The 18,158-nt window shown below is 34.5% G+C and overlaps 1 protein-coding gene across 2 annotated transcripts; it reads left to right on the plus strand.

Moving 5' to 3' along the window:
• The first annotated feature begins 4,659 nt into the window (after window positions 1–4,659).
• On the plus strand, window positions 4,660–17,725 carry LOC100777178 (regulatory-associated protein of TOR 1). Of its 2 annotated transcripts, XM_003533623.5 has the most exons (23): window positions 4,661–5,346; window positions 6,642–6,744; window positions 8,006–8,088; window positions 8,171–8,329; window positions 9,040–9,156; window positions 9,276–9,433; window positions 9,962–10,116; window positions 10,246–10,390; window positions 10,478–10,556; window positions 10,727–10,828; window positions 11,494–11,577; window positions 11,682–11,792; window positions 12,677–13,030; window positions 13,131–13,317; window positions 13,767–14,357; window positions 14,511–14,840; window positions 14,929–15,043; window positions 15,469–15,593; window positions 15,678–15,823; window positions 15,971–16,072; window positions 16,303–16,388; window positions 16,670–16,754; window positions 16,873–17,725. In XM_003533623.5, exons 1-23 carry the CDS (start codon window positions 4,981–4,983, stop codon window positions 17,209–17,211), a joined length of 4,122 nt encoding a protein of 1,373 aa, XP_003533671.1. In that variant the 5' UTR covers window positions 4,661–4,980; the 3' UTR covers window positions 17,212–17,725. The 2 variants fall into 2 exon arrangements, with proteins under 2 accessions (XP_025979669.1, XP_003533671.1); XM_026123884.2 differs by having other exon boundaries at window positions 4,660–5,346; window positions 15,469–15,823.
• Window positions 17,726–18,158: the final 433 nt, after the last annotated feature.

Consider the following 18,158-nt stretch of genomic DNA (forward strand, 5'->3'; position numbering starts at 1 on the left):
AGAATATTATTATTACTGAGGTAAAAAAACACATATCAAACGTATAAAAATAAAATAAACAAATAAGCAAATTAAATGAGTAATAATAATTGTCAAGGAAATGACAAAGGAAGATGATGATGCAAAAAAGAGATCTTGTATTCGATAATTTCAAGCTATAACTTGGTGAGGTCATTTCAAATAGCATTGATGATATGTTTTTCATGATTATTTGTGTGTTTCACAAGAGCGTTGAAGTGTAACGTTCTCCACTTGTAATTGCATTTCATGATGGTAATTTCAAACAATAACTTGGATTGAGACTAAAAGCAACTCTTCCCTTTTTTTTCTCACCAACAAGAAAATCAACCAAATCCCAATAATTAAATTGCTTTTTTTGAGAAATATCATACATCTAAATCATCCAAGTAAAACAATCTATTCCTTGAGTCCAACGTTAAAGATTGACTTTCCAAAAAAAAAAAAAGAGTGGATAGTTGTGATGTGAAAGAAAAGTTAAATAGTTGGTTGTACGCTTAATGTTGATTTCTTGGCAAGTATATCAAGTCACGCAAATAGTATAAAATGAAAGTTCAAGTAGCGTATCCACAAGGACCTGTGTAATATTTGACTAACAATGTTCATTGACTATGTGCTAACTCTTTGACAAACGTACTCATTCATACAAGTAGTAATAAACAGTAAGATCGAATGTCCACATGAACTTTGTTTAGACTCATAATTTGTATAGACCAAATTTTAAGCAATGGAATGAAGGGAAACTAATATATTTTAAGATAAAAGTGCAAAAGTGTAAAGTTCAAGAGTAATAAAAGAGATGAAAAAACAGAGCAAGGTTCAAAGACACGAGGTGAACAAACACTTTGGGTGCAAAAATGACAACTTGTGGAGATTTTGGAGAAGTGTTGAGTGTTTGGCTTACCAAATGTACTCTTGATGTGATGTTAAAGATTTTTCACCATTTAAAGTTATTCTAACTATTATCATTAACTTTCACTCTTAATTCCTTAGAAAGCCAAACCAAGTAATTGCTTTAAGAATAAAGATGCATAAATAAGACTAACAAACACATTACATCCATAGATATGGGTTACTTAAAAGTTCCTTCAAGTTCTTAGTTAAAAATATTTCTCAATGATTAAAACACTATAACATACATGTATATAGGTGATCAAACCATAAACAAAGCAATAAACATAGAAAGGAAGTGATAATATTGATTTAACATTAAATGGATAGTAGAGATCATTACATCACAAAGTTTGTGGTATCCAAGCCCTTAATGATGGGTAAATTAGCCTCTCATGATCATAAGAGACACAAAACAAGAATAAGAAACAAAGAAAATGGAGAACATTGAAAAAGAAGAGCTCCCAAAGTGATTTCAAGCTCCAAACAAATGCCATAGATGGTCTCTCTTTGTCCAATGGAACAATGTCCTTTTAAAACTCTTAAAAAAATGTTATACTATGACCTAGTGTGCTAAGCCTAAATGTGTGTCAAACGTCATGTACAACTCAATTAACTTAAGTGACAACGTGTTAATCACACATATAAAGCATATCTTACTTGAATAACCATTAGATGTTTAACATGGTCTCGCTTTGAAATTTGAATGTTATTAATGAGAAAATATCTCTTCTTTGCATGCTTCCTTATTTTTTTGAAATTTAAAAAGTGAAAGTAAAAATATAAACAAGTTATAATTATATGATAGTTGAAAGAGTGGTATATTATCATCTAATAATAATAATAATAATATCTGATTGATTCGCAATAAAACTGACAATTATTACTCATTTTTTCATTTTAAAAAAAATTATCCGTAAGCGACATTAGTCATTATTATTATGCAATAAAAATATTGCAATATATCCCAAACAAAACAGAATTTCGATTTGAATTTAATTTTATTCCCGTGCCTAAAGGGAAAAGTTTATTACTACATTGAATACATTTAATATTATTAATATTAATAATAATTAGTGGAAACACTTTTTTATTTCGCTATCACGTTTTATGTTATTAAAATTAATTTATTTGTACAATTTATCATATTATCAAAAAAGTAAAAAAATAAAAAAAGCATATAAATGACATGTATTTGAAAAAATAAATTATTAAACTCAAAATTATTATAAAAGTAAATTTTAATAAGAGAATAGTTACAATATATAAAATATATAAAATTTAATGTATTAAAAATGTGATAGAACAATATATATATATATATCCATATACACATTTTTATTTCGCTAACATGTTAATTCTAATGCGCTAAAATAATATATTGTGACAATTTTTCTTATTGTGCATTAATGTTTATGTTAGTTTTAGTTTAACATGCTTTCTGAATTACAAATTATTTTACTTCTTAAGCTTCTACTGATACTCTCTTTAATTTTCTTCTTTATTTTTTTAAGTTATAAAATTTAAAACAATATATAAAGGCAAAATAAAGTCTTTTAGTACGTGCATTTTTTTAGCATTTCACCCTTCAACTACCCTTTGATCACCTACTAAACCTTGAATTTGTATTTTGTAATCAAATTTTAGGTTTCATATTACAGTATAAAGTATTTTGTAAACATTTGATTTGTATTTATCATTTAGTAAAACCTGTTACTCCTTATAGTGTAATTATAAAATTTTATTTGATAAAGATATTATTTAGTGAAAATTATGTATACTTATTAAATATATTTAATCAACCATATTTTCAAAACAATAAAGTATTCCTGACAAAATTTAGTTTAAAATTATAAACTATAAAAGTAAAAGTTTCAACACAAAAAAACTCAATATATTTTGTTTAAAAACATTTCAATTATTTATCTCGGTCACAAAGTGGCAGACGAAAAATAAAAAATGCCTGAATTCAACTATTGTATTTTTATTTTAGAATAATCCAGCTATGGTATACCATATGTCTCATACCTTATTGTATTGTACCATCACACTATACTACACTACACTACAAACACAAATACCATACATCTAGTTCAAGCACCTTTAAACAATTAACAAAGTATTCGATCCTTTAGTTACGTATTAGTAATCCTTCAAAAATATTTTTTTTTTCAAGTGAAGAATGTGACCTCAAATTGTACATTGTAAGTGGATTGTTAATTGCAAAACACACACTATTGAAATATAAATATGAGGTGAAGTCCCATATCAAATAACAATAAAAAAGTTAAATATCATATAAGTGAAATTTTTTTTTACATCAAATACAAATGTGAGGTTAAATTCCTTATTCATGACTCATTGATATAAATGAATTTTAAATAAATTACAAAAGTGCATCATCATCATCTAGTTTTTCAATTTCAGTCCCACTTTCACAAATATCTTGAAGAAGATTAGTTTGGTCTGCCAATCCCTACAGACCAAACCCTTGATATATGCCATAGGAATTTCAAATATAATCATAACAACATAAAGCTTACCTTTTCTTACTTGGCTTTGTAAAATTCCTTTGATGCTATTTGCACATCCCTCACTAATTTTTCCAATGGGGAGAGAATGAGAAGAAGATTTTAATTTTTAAAATTTGATTTTAAAAAATAGACGAAGCAATGAAAAAATTAAAATTATAAAAGGCAAGAAAAGAAAAAGGTTTTCTAATAGAAAATCTAAAATATGAGAGTATTTTAATTTTCTTCTTGAATTGAGCATGACTGAATGGTAGGTTATTCTCTCTGCAACAAACAGGAAAATTGTGATAAGAGAAAGAATGAATTGTGGTTAGCTTTTAAACCTAAAAAGAGAACCAACGGAATGCAAAAACTTACTTAACCCAAAAAGCCATGTCTTTCATACATGCAGAAAATTTGATATGCATAGGTATGAGGCATCCCTACTTCATTCCATTTTCCTTTGTTAACCGAGTGTTCTCTTCTCTTTGTTTTGGAACTTTTGACTAAGAGAACAAAAAGAGAAAAGAAAAATACTAATTGTTAAACAGTGTAGAGGCCAAAATAAAATTAAGGGAATACCCAAAATAAGTATGAATTGAAGAAGATAGAAAGACGTTGCATGCCAAGAAAGACCAAAAAGAAAAGGAAGATATAATTTGCAACTCACATATGTCATCTCCAAGTATGCCTCCATGATTGTTGTTGTGAAAACCATACAAAAACCCCATCCCTCTCTTTGATGCTCAAGCAGTGTACAATTTGTAGATGCATGAACTTGAAACAAAGAATAATGACTCAACAACATTCGACCTTATGAAATTTGTTTTGTTATAAATTAGAAAGACATGCAATAATAAACAAATTAGCAAAGGATATATTGAAAGGAAGAGGACATGTACCAAAATCTAACTCGTGTAGCAAATCCATTTCATTGTGCACAAAACATACGTTGTCAGGTATTGAAGAACAATTATGCTAAAATGTGGCCCAAGCAACTCCGATGTGCTAAATACGAAAGATTGTACGGTTGCCATGATATGAAATTAACTTCTCACTGAAAAAAATCTTTTCACACACAACAATTGCTCCAATTTTTTTAATCCTTTAATTGATGCATACACAACTGCAGCAAGAGATTGCAAAATAATTAAAGGAAAAAAAGTTTCTAGGTAAACGTGGACACTGAAATATTCTTTTTTATATATTGTCATAGATTATTAATAAGTCCCATTATTTTTAATTTTTCTCGTTTGGCTTTACAAACTCGCTATTTCGTATCGTATCACTCGTTTCGGTTTTCCCTTCAAGGAGAGACAGTGCCTGCCGCCACTGTTCTATGCGCCCCCTTCATCATCATCATCATCACCATCCCCATCCCTACCATCATCAACGCCAACACCATAACCATCACCATCGCCATCATCATCACCTTCACCTTCACCTTAATCTTCATCTTCATATCCCTCACACTGCGAAAACCTAGGGTTCCTTCTTTCCTCAAAACCTTTCCTATTATTATTCCATGTACGATCGCCACTGAGGAGGGTTTCCGATTTGGATGGCATTGGGAGATTTGATGGCCTCTCGCTTTTCCCAATCCACAGTTCTCGTCGTTCCCACCTCTCACAACCACCTCGACGATTCCACCACCGCCTCCTCTTCCTCCTCTGCTGCCGCCGCCGTCGCCGCTCTTAACAACAACAGCAGCAGCAACGACGACGCCGATTTCGCGCACCGCCGCGACTCTGAAGCCGCCATCGCCATCATTAGCAGCGGCAACTACGCCGGGAATGCCGCCACCAGCATGGCCTACCTGCCCCACACCGTCGTCCTGTGCGAGCTCCGCCACGACGCCTTCGAGGCCGCCGTCCCCGCCGGCCCCTCCGACAGCGGCCTCGTCTCCAAGTGGCGACCTAAGGACAGAGTAAGAACTTCAATCCAATCACTCTGCTGAAAAGAAAAATTCGATTCAGTTGTTATATGTTAAACTTGTTTTTGTTATCTGCATTTTGTTGTCACGAATCGATGATTTGCGATTTGCGATTTGCGATTTGCGTTATCGTGTGCAAGGAAGATAGTGTAGGACTGTGAATCCACTGTGCCACGAGTTCTGCGTGATAGGAATTTAGAAAATGTAGAAAAAAGTGGGCGTAAAGGTCAATGCAGTGGCAGCAGTGGTGACTGGATGAATGACTTTCGGTGTGTTTGGAAATCCGTTGGAAGCATTGTAAACCCAAAAATCCTACTTTCCAAAGCACTCAATGTAGAAGGAAGAGAGGAGGTGGATTGTCTTTGCGTATGTTATGCTATTAAGGACTTGTTGAGGATGTAAAATGTTTGACCTGTTAAACATGAAGTTTTGTGAAGATGGGTTTGGATCCTCTGAAGTGTAACAAGTGAAATGCTAGTGGTAATGGTTGGTGAGAAGATCGGCGAGTCAGAGTGAGTTCTGGGATATCCTTGGGTTTTAACGCAGCTTCTCGCTTTACTATTTATTTAGAGTGCATTTTATGTTTTAGCGGGTCTCCAATTCAAATAATGATATGAAAATGGTCACGAACCTTGGGGATATTTCTTATATTAATCGTAACCTTTGTGTTTGTGGAATTCTTACTTGGCTAAAGAACCATCTGTATAAATGGATAAATTATCCTGGAATTTGCTTCATTGAATTAGTGATTTCTGAATGGAGGTGGGGGAAAAGATTGCTTACATTTGCTTCTTTAGGATAGTAGGACTTGTGTAAATCCTGGTAGCTTGCATTAGGAAGTGTGGCTTGTTTACATGAATTGGAGGTTGCTAACTTGTCAGATTGGCTGCATGGTGGAAATTGGTTGGCACGTGACAGAGGTAGAATTTGGTCTAGTAAAAATAAGTATATACGCTTTGTGTAAGAAGCATTGGTTTAAATTCTAACCATCAGTAAAAATGTGAAATAACCAAGCCACTCCCGCCTAGTCTGATTGTATCAACTGGAAATTGTGTGTTTGCAGTTTTGGCTTCTTCAACATAAGCAGCTGATTGACAGTTAATGGTCTGAAGGTGTTGATAGCATGAAAGTTCCAAACATGAACTTATATTGGCATTTCACATTTTTTTTTCTCATAAGTGTCTGTTTTTTCCTCTAAAATGTTCTAATGATTGTTTCTTTAAGATGCTTATATATTATATCTTTGGTAAGAAGTATGCTCTATTTTAACTCTTAACTTTGTGGTGCAGATGAAGACAGGATGTGTAGCTCTAGTATTATGTTTAAACATTAGTGTCGATCCACCAGATGTAATAAAGATATCCCCTTGTGCCAGAATGGAGTGCTGGATAGGTCTCTCGTTACCTTTAATCTCATTTATTTTAATTTTTTTATTTCTGCAGTTTGTACTCTCAAGAGCTTTGTGTTTCTTAATAGTATTAAATGCTTATATTTTGTTATTAACTTTTTACATGTTCATGCTTCATATTGCTCATCAATTCTAAGTGATTGTAAATGCGTTTCTGGGAGTAAAACGCATAGTGTGATGTTCTGCATTTTTTTCTTATGGTTGGACTCTTCAATTCATACTTGTCGTATCCAGATTTTTCTTCAGTCAGTAACTTTTTGATCCCCGGTGTAATTATTTAGAGTTAATTGCAGCTTTGTTAGTGAAAAATGTAGCTAAATTGGTTTAGTAGAATCTTTGTGATTGTACACTCTAGTTGCTTCCTGGATTTGAGATTTTTTGCACTTTTTGGCTATTAATGTTTGGAAAGAGCTTTGGGTTTCTTAATAATATTAAATGCTTATTTTTATTTACTAGTTTTTACACGTTCATATTGCTGATCAATCCTAAATGACTGTAAATGCATAGTGTGCTGTGTTGCATTTATTTCTTATGGTTGGACTCTTTGATTCATACTTGTCGTATTCACTTTTTCTTCAATCATTAACTTTTTGATCCCCGGTGTAGTTATTGAGAGTTAATTGTGGCTTTTTCAGTGAAAAATGTAGCTAAATTGATTAAGTAGAATCTTTGTGATTGTAGACTCAAGTTGCTTCCTGGATTTGAGATGTTTTGCGCTTTTTGGGTCTATTAATGTTTGGGAAGAGCTTTGGGTTTCTTAATGGTATTGAATGCTTACTTTTATTTAACTATTTGTTTTACACGTTCGTATTGTTGATCAATTCTAAGTGATTGTAAATGCGTCTTCTGGGAGTAAAACGCATAGTGTGCGTGTTGCATTTATTTTCTGAATAATATTAACTGCTTAATTTTTTGTTATTTACTATTTGTTTTCACAAGTTCATATTGCTGGTTGATTCTTAGTGATTCCAAATGCATTTTCTGGGAGTAAAACGCATAGTGTGCTGTGTTGCATTTATTTCTTATGGTTGGAGTCTTTGATTCATACTTGTATTCAACTTTTTGTTCAGTCATTATATTTTTGATCCCCGGCCTAATTATTTAGAGTTAATTGTGGTTTTGTTAATGAAAAATGTAGCTAAATTGATTAAGTAGAATTTTTGTGATGTATCAAAACTGTAGATGCTTGCAAACCATGGTAACAGTGCAAACAGTTTTTTATGCTTACCTTTTTCAATACCGCAGATCCTTTTTCTATGGCACCGCAAAAGGCATTGGAGTCAATTGGAAAAACTTTGAGCAGTCAGTATGAAAGATGGCAACCAAAGGTGGGAGTGTTTAGGCAGGTAGCATTATCCTCGTATTAACTTTGAAATTGATTTTTAGTTAACCTTGTTGGCATGTTTACAGGCCCGCTATAAATGTCAACTTGATCCGACAGTGGATGAGGTGAAGAAGCTTTGTACTACTTGTCGTAAATATGCAAAGTCGGAAAGAGTTTTATTCCATTACAATGGGCATGGTGTGCCAAAACCAACTGCTAATGGTGAAATTTGGGTCTTCAATAAGGTCAATGTTCATTCTTTTTAGTTCTTGATGTGAGGTAGTTATTTGATAAATCAATTGTTGTTCTCTTCATCCTGGAAATGTAGTACTAGTTGACAAAGAAGTGTGTGTGTATATAGATTCCGCCCTCTCTAAAAATGTGCTGTGTTCATTAGAAAACAAGTGTAAAAAATGAAAATGGGGAGAATGGAAAATGAGTGACTGTGAAAGTAGGTCAAATTCAAATCCAAGAATAGAAGGAAAATGGGGTGGCCAAAGTATGAGCAAAAATGGGTAAGAAAGCAATTTACTATTTAGTCCAAGCACAATGAATATAATGTATTTTACTTGTTATGCCTGGTATTTTGCTCAGATTTTCTTCAACAAGCGCAATAGAGATGGGGAGGGTGATATTAAATTAAATATTCATAAAAAGGAGGACCAGGAAATAACCCTAAAAAATAGGGGCAGATTGTTCTGTTAATGAGAAAGTTTACAACAATTATTATGCTGGAAAGGGCAAATTTTTGTGCTCCTCACTTTACTATGATAATAACTGATGAAAAGTTAAAACTAAACTAGAACTAAATCTTTATTTATCCGAGAAGCTTGATTAGTTTAAATCTGGCTACTAGATATGGGTTCCAATTGAGTATAATTCCCTCATTTACAATATTATGATGAAAAGAGCTTCATGACATTCTTATTCTCATTCTGCATCACATCTTGTTCAGAGTTATACACAGTATATTCCCTTACCTATCAATGAACTTGATTCCTGGCTGAAGACCCCATCAATTTATGTTTTTGATTGCTCTGCGGCTGGGATGATTGTGAATTCCTTCATTGAGGTATCCACTCAAAACCATGTTGTTAAATACGTATAATAAAACTGCAAATGTATTTGTACTGACTTTGTCTTTTTTGTAATTTGGATGCCAAATTTGTTACTGGACTTGTTATTGATAAGCTTCATGAGTGGAGTGCTTCCAACTCCTCTGTGTCCCAAAGGGATTGCATTCTGCTTGCAGCATGTGAAGCACATGAGACTTTGCCTCAGAGTGCAGAATTCCCAGCTGATGTATTTACATCTTGCCTTACAACACCTATAAAGATGGCATTGCGATGGTGAAGCTTCTCTCATTAATTCCTGCTTATTTTATCCTGTGCATGGATTTCTAAAGCATTGTGCATGGTCTTCTAAATAATGCACACTTTTGTAACATGAGTGGTTTTAGTTTACCCACCCAATATTTTACCTTATTATATGTTTCCCATATTGAAGCTTTAGTTAACTACTCCTATCTAATAGCATTTAATGATGGCTGATTGTATACATCATAATTCACAATCATTGGCATTTTTTATAATACAGTTTTCTCCTATGGGGTATTTTTGTTTGTTAAGTGATCATATTATTTTTGCTGTAACTTTTGCAGCTGGTCTTTACGTTAACTGCAGTAGTGATAGAAAAAGACCTGTGATTAATATGTTTTTTTACTATGAAGTTGATTTTATGCTCGATACTTACATTTGCATTACTAACTTAACTGTCTTCATTTTCTATAAAACCTGAACTTTTAAGTTGTGATAACTAATTAGTGCATATCTCATAGTAAAATGGCTATTAAGTTTTGTGATGTAATTTGTCTCTAGGTTTTGTACTCGTTCATTACTTCGTGAATCACTTGATTATTCACTTATAGACAAGATCCCTGGCCGTCCAAATGACCGAAAGACACTTCTGGGTGAATTGAATTGGATCTTTACAGCCGTAACTGATACGATTGCCTGGAATGTTCTTCCTCATGGTAGGTCTCAACCCTCCCCATCCTTCTGCCGACTTACTAAATTAACATGGTTTTTTTTTCCATCTCCAGTGATTTAGCATGCATTTTTGGTATCTTACATTGATCATTATTTTGTTCTGCACTCTGCAGATCTTTTTCAGAGACTGTTCAGACAGGATTTGCTTGTTGCAAGTCTGTTTCGAAATTTTCTACTTGCTGAGCGAATCATGCGATCTGCAAATTGTTCTCCTGTCTCTCACCCAATGTTACCTCCGACCCATCAGCATCATATGTGGTATTGTTGGTGATTATTTTTATGATATTTTTTTCTAAACGTGTTGTCAAATTTTGTCAACAGTTTATGTTTTTATCTGCACTGCAGGGATGCATGGGACATGGCTGCTGAGCTCTGCCTCTCTCAACTTCCGTCTTTAGTTGAGGATCCTAATGCTGAATTTCAGGTATCTGGATTTTTTTTTGTAATAACTCTGATGCAAGTTCTTTCTAAAATTGAATATTAAATAATAAAAATTGGCTAAGGTATTCTGGTTTGGCAAGGAATAATAGTAATACGATGGACTATTTTATAAGTTTTGAGCTTACCTGATGAAGTATGTGGTTGTTCTTTCAGCCTAGTACATTTTTCACTGAGCAGTTGACAGCATTTGAGGTATGGCTTGACCATGGTTCTGAACATAAGAAACCACCAGAACAGTTGCCTATAGTTCTTCAGGTGCGATCCTTGTCTTGGTTTTTGTAACCATTTGAGCCATTATGTTGGCTCATAATTCTCGTTAGGTTGTAGGTTTCGTGATTTTTGTGAAATCAGCTGTCAGGTGCTGTTCCTTAATTAGGTTTTTGGTTGGCAAGATTGAATTATGTTTTCTTAGCTGAAATTATTTCAATTTGGTTGGTGTTCATTATCATCCTTATGATGGAATTTGTCAAAATGATTTATTTGTTGTGAGCATCTACTCTCTTGGCAATGTGGCTAGCTATATCTAGTTGTGGCAAGGGCATTTCTGATTTGTTCACTCATCCTACAGTGCATGGATTGTACTACAATGCTTCTCTCAAAGTGTGTTGTGATCCATTATTGTCTCAATTATTTATGCATTTATTTCAGGGGCTTTCTTGCAATTTGTTTGACTTGCAATCATCTTGTTTTTTCTTGATTTTGTATAGGTTCAGAAATTGTACTCTTAGATGTATGGTGACCAATTGTGTTGTATAATCTCATTTGCAAAATGACCTTTCAACCTTTGTTTATGCAATTTTGACTCTTTAGTTTTTCCTATTTTCACAATATGCATATTTATATATTGGAAAATTGTTTGTCAGACATCAGTTGTTGATATTTTTTGCATGCATTGATAAGTAGCATTGTTCCTATTTTAGGTTTTACTTAGTCAATGCCATCGGTTTCGGGCTTTAGTACTCCTTGGAAGGTTCCTTGATATGGGGCCATGGGCAGTAGATCTGGTAATTTTTCTCTCAATTCATCAACTTTTGTTGCTATTGTTTTACCTATTTATTTATAAAAGGTTTATGGTGTGATAACTTGATACCTATTTTTTTATATGTAGGCATTATCTGTTGGAATATTTCCATATGTTCTAAAGCTGTTACAAACAACAACACCCGAACTACGCCAGATCCTTGTATTCATATGGACAAAGATTCTTGCACTTGACAAGGTACTTTTGGAGGAGAATAATTTGACTTAAGATAATGTAAATTAGACTATGTTTGCTTAAAACGTATGTGCATGTTGTTTAGCTTATTTTAGAGAAATAATTGTTTACTTTTGTTAGCTTCCTAAGATGATTTTTGAAAAGTATTTGGTTATTTCTCAAAAATTAATCTTGACCAAGCATGCATTAAATCATATTGAAATTGTCCTTGACAGTTAAGGTTGCTTTTACTATAGTTATTGCAGTATATAAACATGCTGAGTTGCATGGTGCTGGACATGCCAAGAAAAGTAGAAAAAATAGGGACAGAGTAGAAGATAAGAAAAATAGAGAAAGAAACATTTACCCTTTGTTTGGATCAGAGGAGAGGAAAGAAAATAAGGGAGGAGAGACAATTCTAAGTTGAGGGAAGACTTGGAAACATTTTGATTTTTGAAGTTCTTTTTCATGAATTTTCTTTCCTCCCTATTTTTCTCTTCAATCAAACAATACATTTCTTGAAATTTCTATACATATCTTTCTTTCCTGTTTTCTTTCTCTCCATCCAAACATAGGTAGGGCTAATATGCTATTCCTCAATTATTCAATATCCTACTAAAAGATCTTTATAATATGCAATCCCATTATACTTTTTTTGAATGAAACATTCAATTGGCCGTTGGTCATGCTATTTATGAAATTCCTAAGTTAATAAAAAACACGAACTATGTAATCATATCCAAAACTTAATTAACTGCTGAATAATTGTGAATATTACATAAGTTTCTATTGTTTGCTCTTAAATTCTTATGACCTTTATTATTTTCTACTAAAATTTGGTCTTGAAACTCTACATGTTGCATGTCTACTGTGTCTGGCAATGATGATGTTCCATTTCTGGGTTATAGTCATGTCAGGTTGATCTAGTGAAGGATGGCGGTCATATCTATTTTATTAAGTTTCTTGATAGCATGGAAGCATATCCAGAGCAACGTGCAATGGCTGCTTTTGTTTTGGCTGTGATTGTGGATGGTCATAGACGAGGCCAAGAAGCTTGTATTGAAGCTGGTTTAATTCATGTCTGCTTAAAGCACCTTCAGAGTTCATGTCCTAATGATTCACAAACTGAACCCCTTTTCCTTCAGTGGCTTTGCCTGTGTCTGGGGAAATTGTGGGAAGACTTTTCAGAGGCACAAACAATCGGTTTGCAGGAAGATGCCACTACTATATTTGCTCCTCTACTGTCTGAACCCCAGCCAGAGGTTTATGCCCTACTTATTGGCTCTATTTCCAGTTGCCAGATGATTATAATTTTGGTGTACTGATCAAATAAATTTAATCATGTAATTTATTGTTTCACAGGTTAGGGCATCTGCTGTTTTTGCACTAGGCACCCTTCTTGATGTGGGGTTTGATTCATGTAGAAGTGTTGGTGGAGATGAAGAATGTGATGATGATGATAAGTTTAGGGCTGAAGTTAGTATAGTTAAGAGTATGTTAGATGTTGCTTCAGATGGGAGTCCATTGGTGAGGGCAGAGGTAGCAGTGGGTAGGTTATTAAGCATCTAATTTATATTTTTTATTTTGAATGTTCTGTGAATAAATTTTTTGTTTTTATGATTATGACAAATGGGAAAGACTCAGATGCAGCTTATTTTTTTAATGAATATCATCCCTGCAAATTCTTAATCATCTGCAAACAAATTCCTAATGGCTGGTTGTTTCTGAACTTGGTACAACGGAAAAACCTTTGAATAAAATAATTGTTGCAAATGTAAGGAAGAAAATTTCAACAAGAAAAATGATTAAACTTGCTTCTAAAATCTTTATTTTTTTTATTTTATGTTTCTGTTTGTTATCTCTTAATTTGTTAATATTGACTGCTAATTAGTTTGTAGTCCATGACTACCTAATGTCTATATAGTATGAGGGTTGGTATACTTTAGGGTGAGATGGATCTGAGACATCTTTCTGACTCTCTTTTGTTCCAACTGTCAGCTCTAGCACGATTTGCTTTTGGCCACAACAAGCACCTGAAATCTATTGCTGCTGCATATTGGAAGCCTCAAGCTAATTCTTTGATTAATTCCTTACCTTCGTTGACTAATATAAAAGGTTCGGTTGGTGGATATGCTAAACAGAACCAACACATGCCTCATGGAAGTATTGTTTCTCCTCAAATTGGTCCTATCAGGGTTGGAAATGACAACTCTCCAGTGGTTCGAGATGGCCGCGTCTCTTCTAGCAGTCCTCTCGCTGGTTCAGGAATCATGCATGGGTCCCCATTGTCTGATGATTCATCTCATCATTCTGATTCAGGAATTCTGAATGATGGTTTCAGCAATGGAGTGGCTAACCACACTGGACCAAAGCCCTTTGACAATGCATTGTATTCACAATGTGTACTTGCTATGTGTACTTTGGCAAAGGATCCATCTCCACGCATTGCAAATCTTGGTCGCCGGGTACTGTCCATAATAGGTATTGAACAAGTGGTTGCAAAACCATTGAAGTCTAGTGGTGTTCGGACTGCTGAATCTACAGCTTCTCCACTGGCTCGTTCATCTTCTTGGTTTGACATGAATGGAGGTAGATCTCTCTTTCCATTTTACTTAATGGTTAATCTTTTGGGATAATTTCCAATGCAATTTGGTAAAGTGTATCTCTTAACATCAATTTAATTTGTGACAATTCCTGCTGCTTTGTTGTTGGCTTTTTGTTTATTGCTTGTTGCTCTGGCAGGACACTTGCCTCTGACCTTCAGAACTCCTCCAGTCAGTCCTCCTCGCCCAAGTTATATAACTCGAATGCGTCGAGTTTGTTCATTGGAGTTTAGGCCCCACCTGATGGATTCTCCAGACTCAGGATTAGCTGATCCACTCTTAGGTTCTGGTGGAGCTTCTGGGACTTCAGATCGAAGCTTTCTTCCACAATCAACTATATATAGTTGGAGTTGTGGGCACTTTTCCAAACCACTTTTAACTGCTGCAGATGATAGCGAAGAGGTATCAGCCAGAAGAGAAGAGAGGGAAAAATTTGCATTGGAGCACATAGCAAAATGCCAGCACTCTGGTTTGAATTTCTTTTTTTATTTTTTATATTTAGTTAAGCATGTTCTTTACAGATATCTGGTTGACAACATACTATTTTATTCTGTCAGCTGTTAGCAGGCTAACAAATCCAATTGCTAAATGGGACATAAAGGGTACACAAACAGCATTGCTGCAACCTTTCTCTCCTATAGTGATAGCTGCTGATGAGAATGAACGTATCAGGTATTTGAAGTTAATCAATACTATTTTAGTTAAATTGTGACTATCAAGAAGCTGGGCATGGCTTTAGACAAAGGTTGATGGTGCTTTTGTGTTCAGAGAATGTTAGGACAATTACTTTACAGGCCTTGAAGGCCATCTGTTGTGAATCATTAGAAGTTATAAATTTCCAATCATTTTTGTATTCAGGATTGGTAGTACTTGGCGTTGGCAATAATGAGTGACATTTGTTAGTTTTAGAGACTTTAGCAAATAATGGACCATCATTTTTAGCTTAAATTTATAGACAGTCATGTTTATATAGAATGAATTTTCTGTATTGACCAGGGCAGAATATCTTTCTGGTCTTGATGAATGTCATTGCTGTTAGTCTTTGTATTGCCCAATTTGGATTTTTGTTGGCTAATGTTCTTTGGAGTTTTCCACAGGATATGGAACCATGAGGAGGCAACACTACTGAACAGTTTTGATAATCATGATTTTCCTGACAAAGGAATTTCTAAGCTCTGCCTTGTAAATGAGCTTGATGAGAGCTTGCTTCTTGCTGCTTCATGTACTTCTCTCTACTGTTTAATATTTTTCATTTTATTCTCAAATTATTGTCAGAATATTAATGTTAGGGAATCTTTTGATGCAGCTGATGGAAACATTCGGATTTGGAAAGATTATACTCTGAGGGGTAAACAAAAACTTGTCACTGCATTCTCTTCAATTCATGGTCATAAACCTGGTGTGAGGAATCTGAATGCAGTTGTTGATTGGCAACAACAATGTGGTTATCTGGTATGTGGTTGTCTTTGATTATTCTTGGGAATGTGGGATATCTCCCTCTACCCCAATGTCCTAAAATAGAAACTGTAATTCTTTCCTCATATTGTGATGCCAATGCTTTTCTTATTGTGTTCCATGTTACATTTATACATTTACCAGTATGCATCGGGTGAGATATCATCTATTATGCTATGGGATGTTGATAAAGAGCAGCTTGTCAATTCTAAATCTTCATCATCAGATTGCAGTGTCTCAGCATTGGTAAGCCTCATCTTTGAGCCAAATATTGTCATGACAACTAACCAGAGGTTATACTTTTAAGTTGTTTTCCAAGACATTTGAGCCAAATACTGTTTGAGGTTTGCTAGCATATCTTTGAACAATTTTGGCGGGATTTTCTTTCAGTATTATTTTATTCAATCTGTAACCAGGTAACATTGAATAAACAAAATTGACCCCTTGGTTTATAAACAAGTTATCATATGTTTCAGGCTGCATCTCAAGTTCATGGGGGACAATTTACAGCTGGTTTCATAGATGGTTCTGTCCGACTTTATGATGTCAGAACACCTGATATGTAAGCGCCTCATTAATTTCTTCCATCGTGATGCAAATAAGAAATGGTTATTGGTTCACCTTTATTATGTGATTGAATCGAGCAAAATTGTTGTTTATTACCTATATGTTTTGACATGGTTTCTGCATGCATCTAATTTGTATTTAGATTTTCTTCCTCCAAGAATGCTAGTATCTTAAGTTTTATCTAAAGTATAAACCTTTCAAGGTTCATTTTAGAAGCCTATCTGTCTCTCAACTTTCAATATCTCTGTAATCACTAATGACAATGCTGCTTCTTAGGCTCGTTTGTGGATTAAGGCCTCATACACAAAGAGTAGAAAAGGTTGTGGGGATTGGCTTTCAGCCTGGATTAGACCAAGGAAAGGTAAAAAGAGCATCTTGCTAGGTTCATTTTTTTTTCTTCAGTGACTTGAAATTCTTAGATCTATGAGGTTTATTTAAAATGGATGATGCAATTATGTCTCATTGTTGGTTTCCTTCAGATTGTTAGCGCTTCTCAGGCTGGGGATATCCAATTTCTTGATATAAGAAATCATAGCAGTGCCTATCTTACTATTGAAGCTCATAGGGGTTCACTCACAGCTTTAGCAGTACATAGACATGCCCCAATTATTGCCAGTGGTTCAGCGAAACAACTCATTAAGGTCTTTAGCCTGGAGGGTGATCAACTAGGCACCATTCGATACTATCCTACCCTAATGGCCCAGAAAATTGGTTCTGTAAGCTGCCTCAATTTCCATCCATACCAAGTATTACTTGCTGCTGGTGCTGCAGATGCATGTGTTTGTATTTATGCTGATGACAACACTCAAGCTAGATGAATCCGCATTTTTTCCAATGATTTCATCGGTTGTCTCCAGCTTAGAAGAGTGCATCAAACATCTCTCAGGATTACCATGCATATTTTCTTGTAGTTGGATAATCCCGTGATGATGCTTTAATCCCTCTCCGCTGTGAATACATCTGAAAATATTGGTAGGGGTACATTCTGCTGATAGTGTATGCAAGATATTCATTAGCCTCCATGCTTAGAGGGTTGCACTCGACAGGAAGAAAGTCATGCTTATTGATTGGAGGCTTCGGCAAATAATGTCAATTCGTAAATGTGTAAATATCATTTTCTCCATAATTATTTTTCGTTCCTGTTTTGCGTGCTATTCCCATCCTTCCTTGATTTGTAAAATTTTTAGTCAGAATACATAAGCTAGTTTGCTGACAAATATGGGCGACTGGCTCCTGAAAATGAGCCATGTCATGATTGTAGTTTCTGTTGAATCGGGGGACCCTTGTTTTTAACCAACATGTAATTAAATTCAAGTTTGTCCAAGTGTGCAATTTCTGTCTCAAATCAATCTAAAGGTATAGCTTTATTGGACTTTTGACAGTCTGCGTTAGCCTTTTTTTTTTGTATAACAACGATAACAAGGCTTTGAATTTAGCTTTTACTTCCTGCACTCCTATTTTTTTGCTTCCTGCACCTCCAAAAGTACTCCAATGGACGAAAATACCCCTCATCCTTGGCACCCTATTCCAGAATGGCCTTTCTGGAGGATCCTATTCCGGAATAGGATAAGTAGTCCGGATTTTGATCTATGAAAACTTTTCCTAGCACAAGGGGTTGTCCTTTGTACGATGTTAAAGGCCTCCTGTGTATCTGGTATCCAAATACCTTTGGTGTACAGATATGGTCTTTCTTAATGGCGGTTTCAGTTCAGTACCTCGTGATATTTTCTCGAGATTGCCCAGGAATATGACCGAATGAGTTTGA

The sequence above is a fragment of the Glycine max genome, chromosome 9 (assembly GCF_000004515.6).
Source record: "Glycine max cultivar Williams 82 chromosome 9, Glycine_max_v4.0, whole genome shotgun sequence".
Lineage (NCBI taxonomy): Eukaryota > Viridiplantae > Streptophyta > Magnoliopsida > Fabales > Fabaceae > Glycine > Glycine max.

Coding starts and splice junctions, on each gene's coding strand:
- LOC100777178 (XM_026123884.2), top strand. CDS start 4,981: ATGGCATTGGGAGATTTGATGGCCTCTCGCTTTTCCCAATCCACAGTT. Junction 6,745..8,005: donor CAGAATGGAGTGCTGGATAG/GTCTCTCGTTAC, acceptor TCAATACCGCAG/ATCCTTTTTCTATGGCACCG. Junction 10,391..10,477: donor ACCCATCAGCATCATATGTG/GTATTGTTGGTG, acceptor TCTGCACTGCAG/GGATGCATGGGACATGGCTG.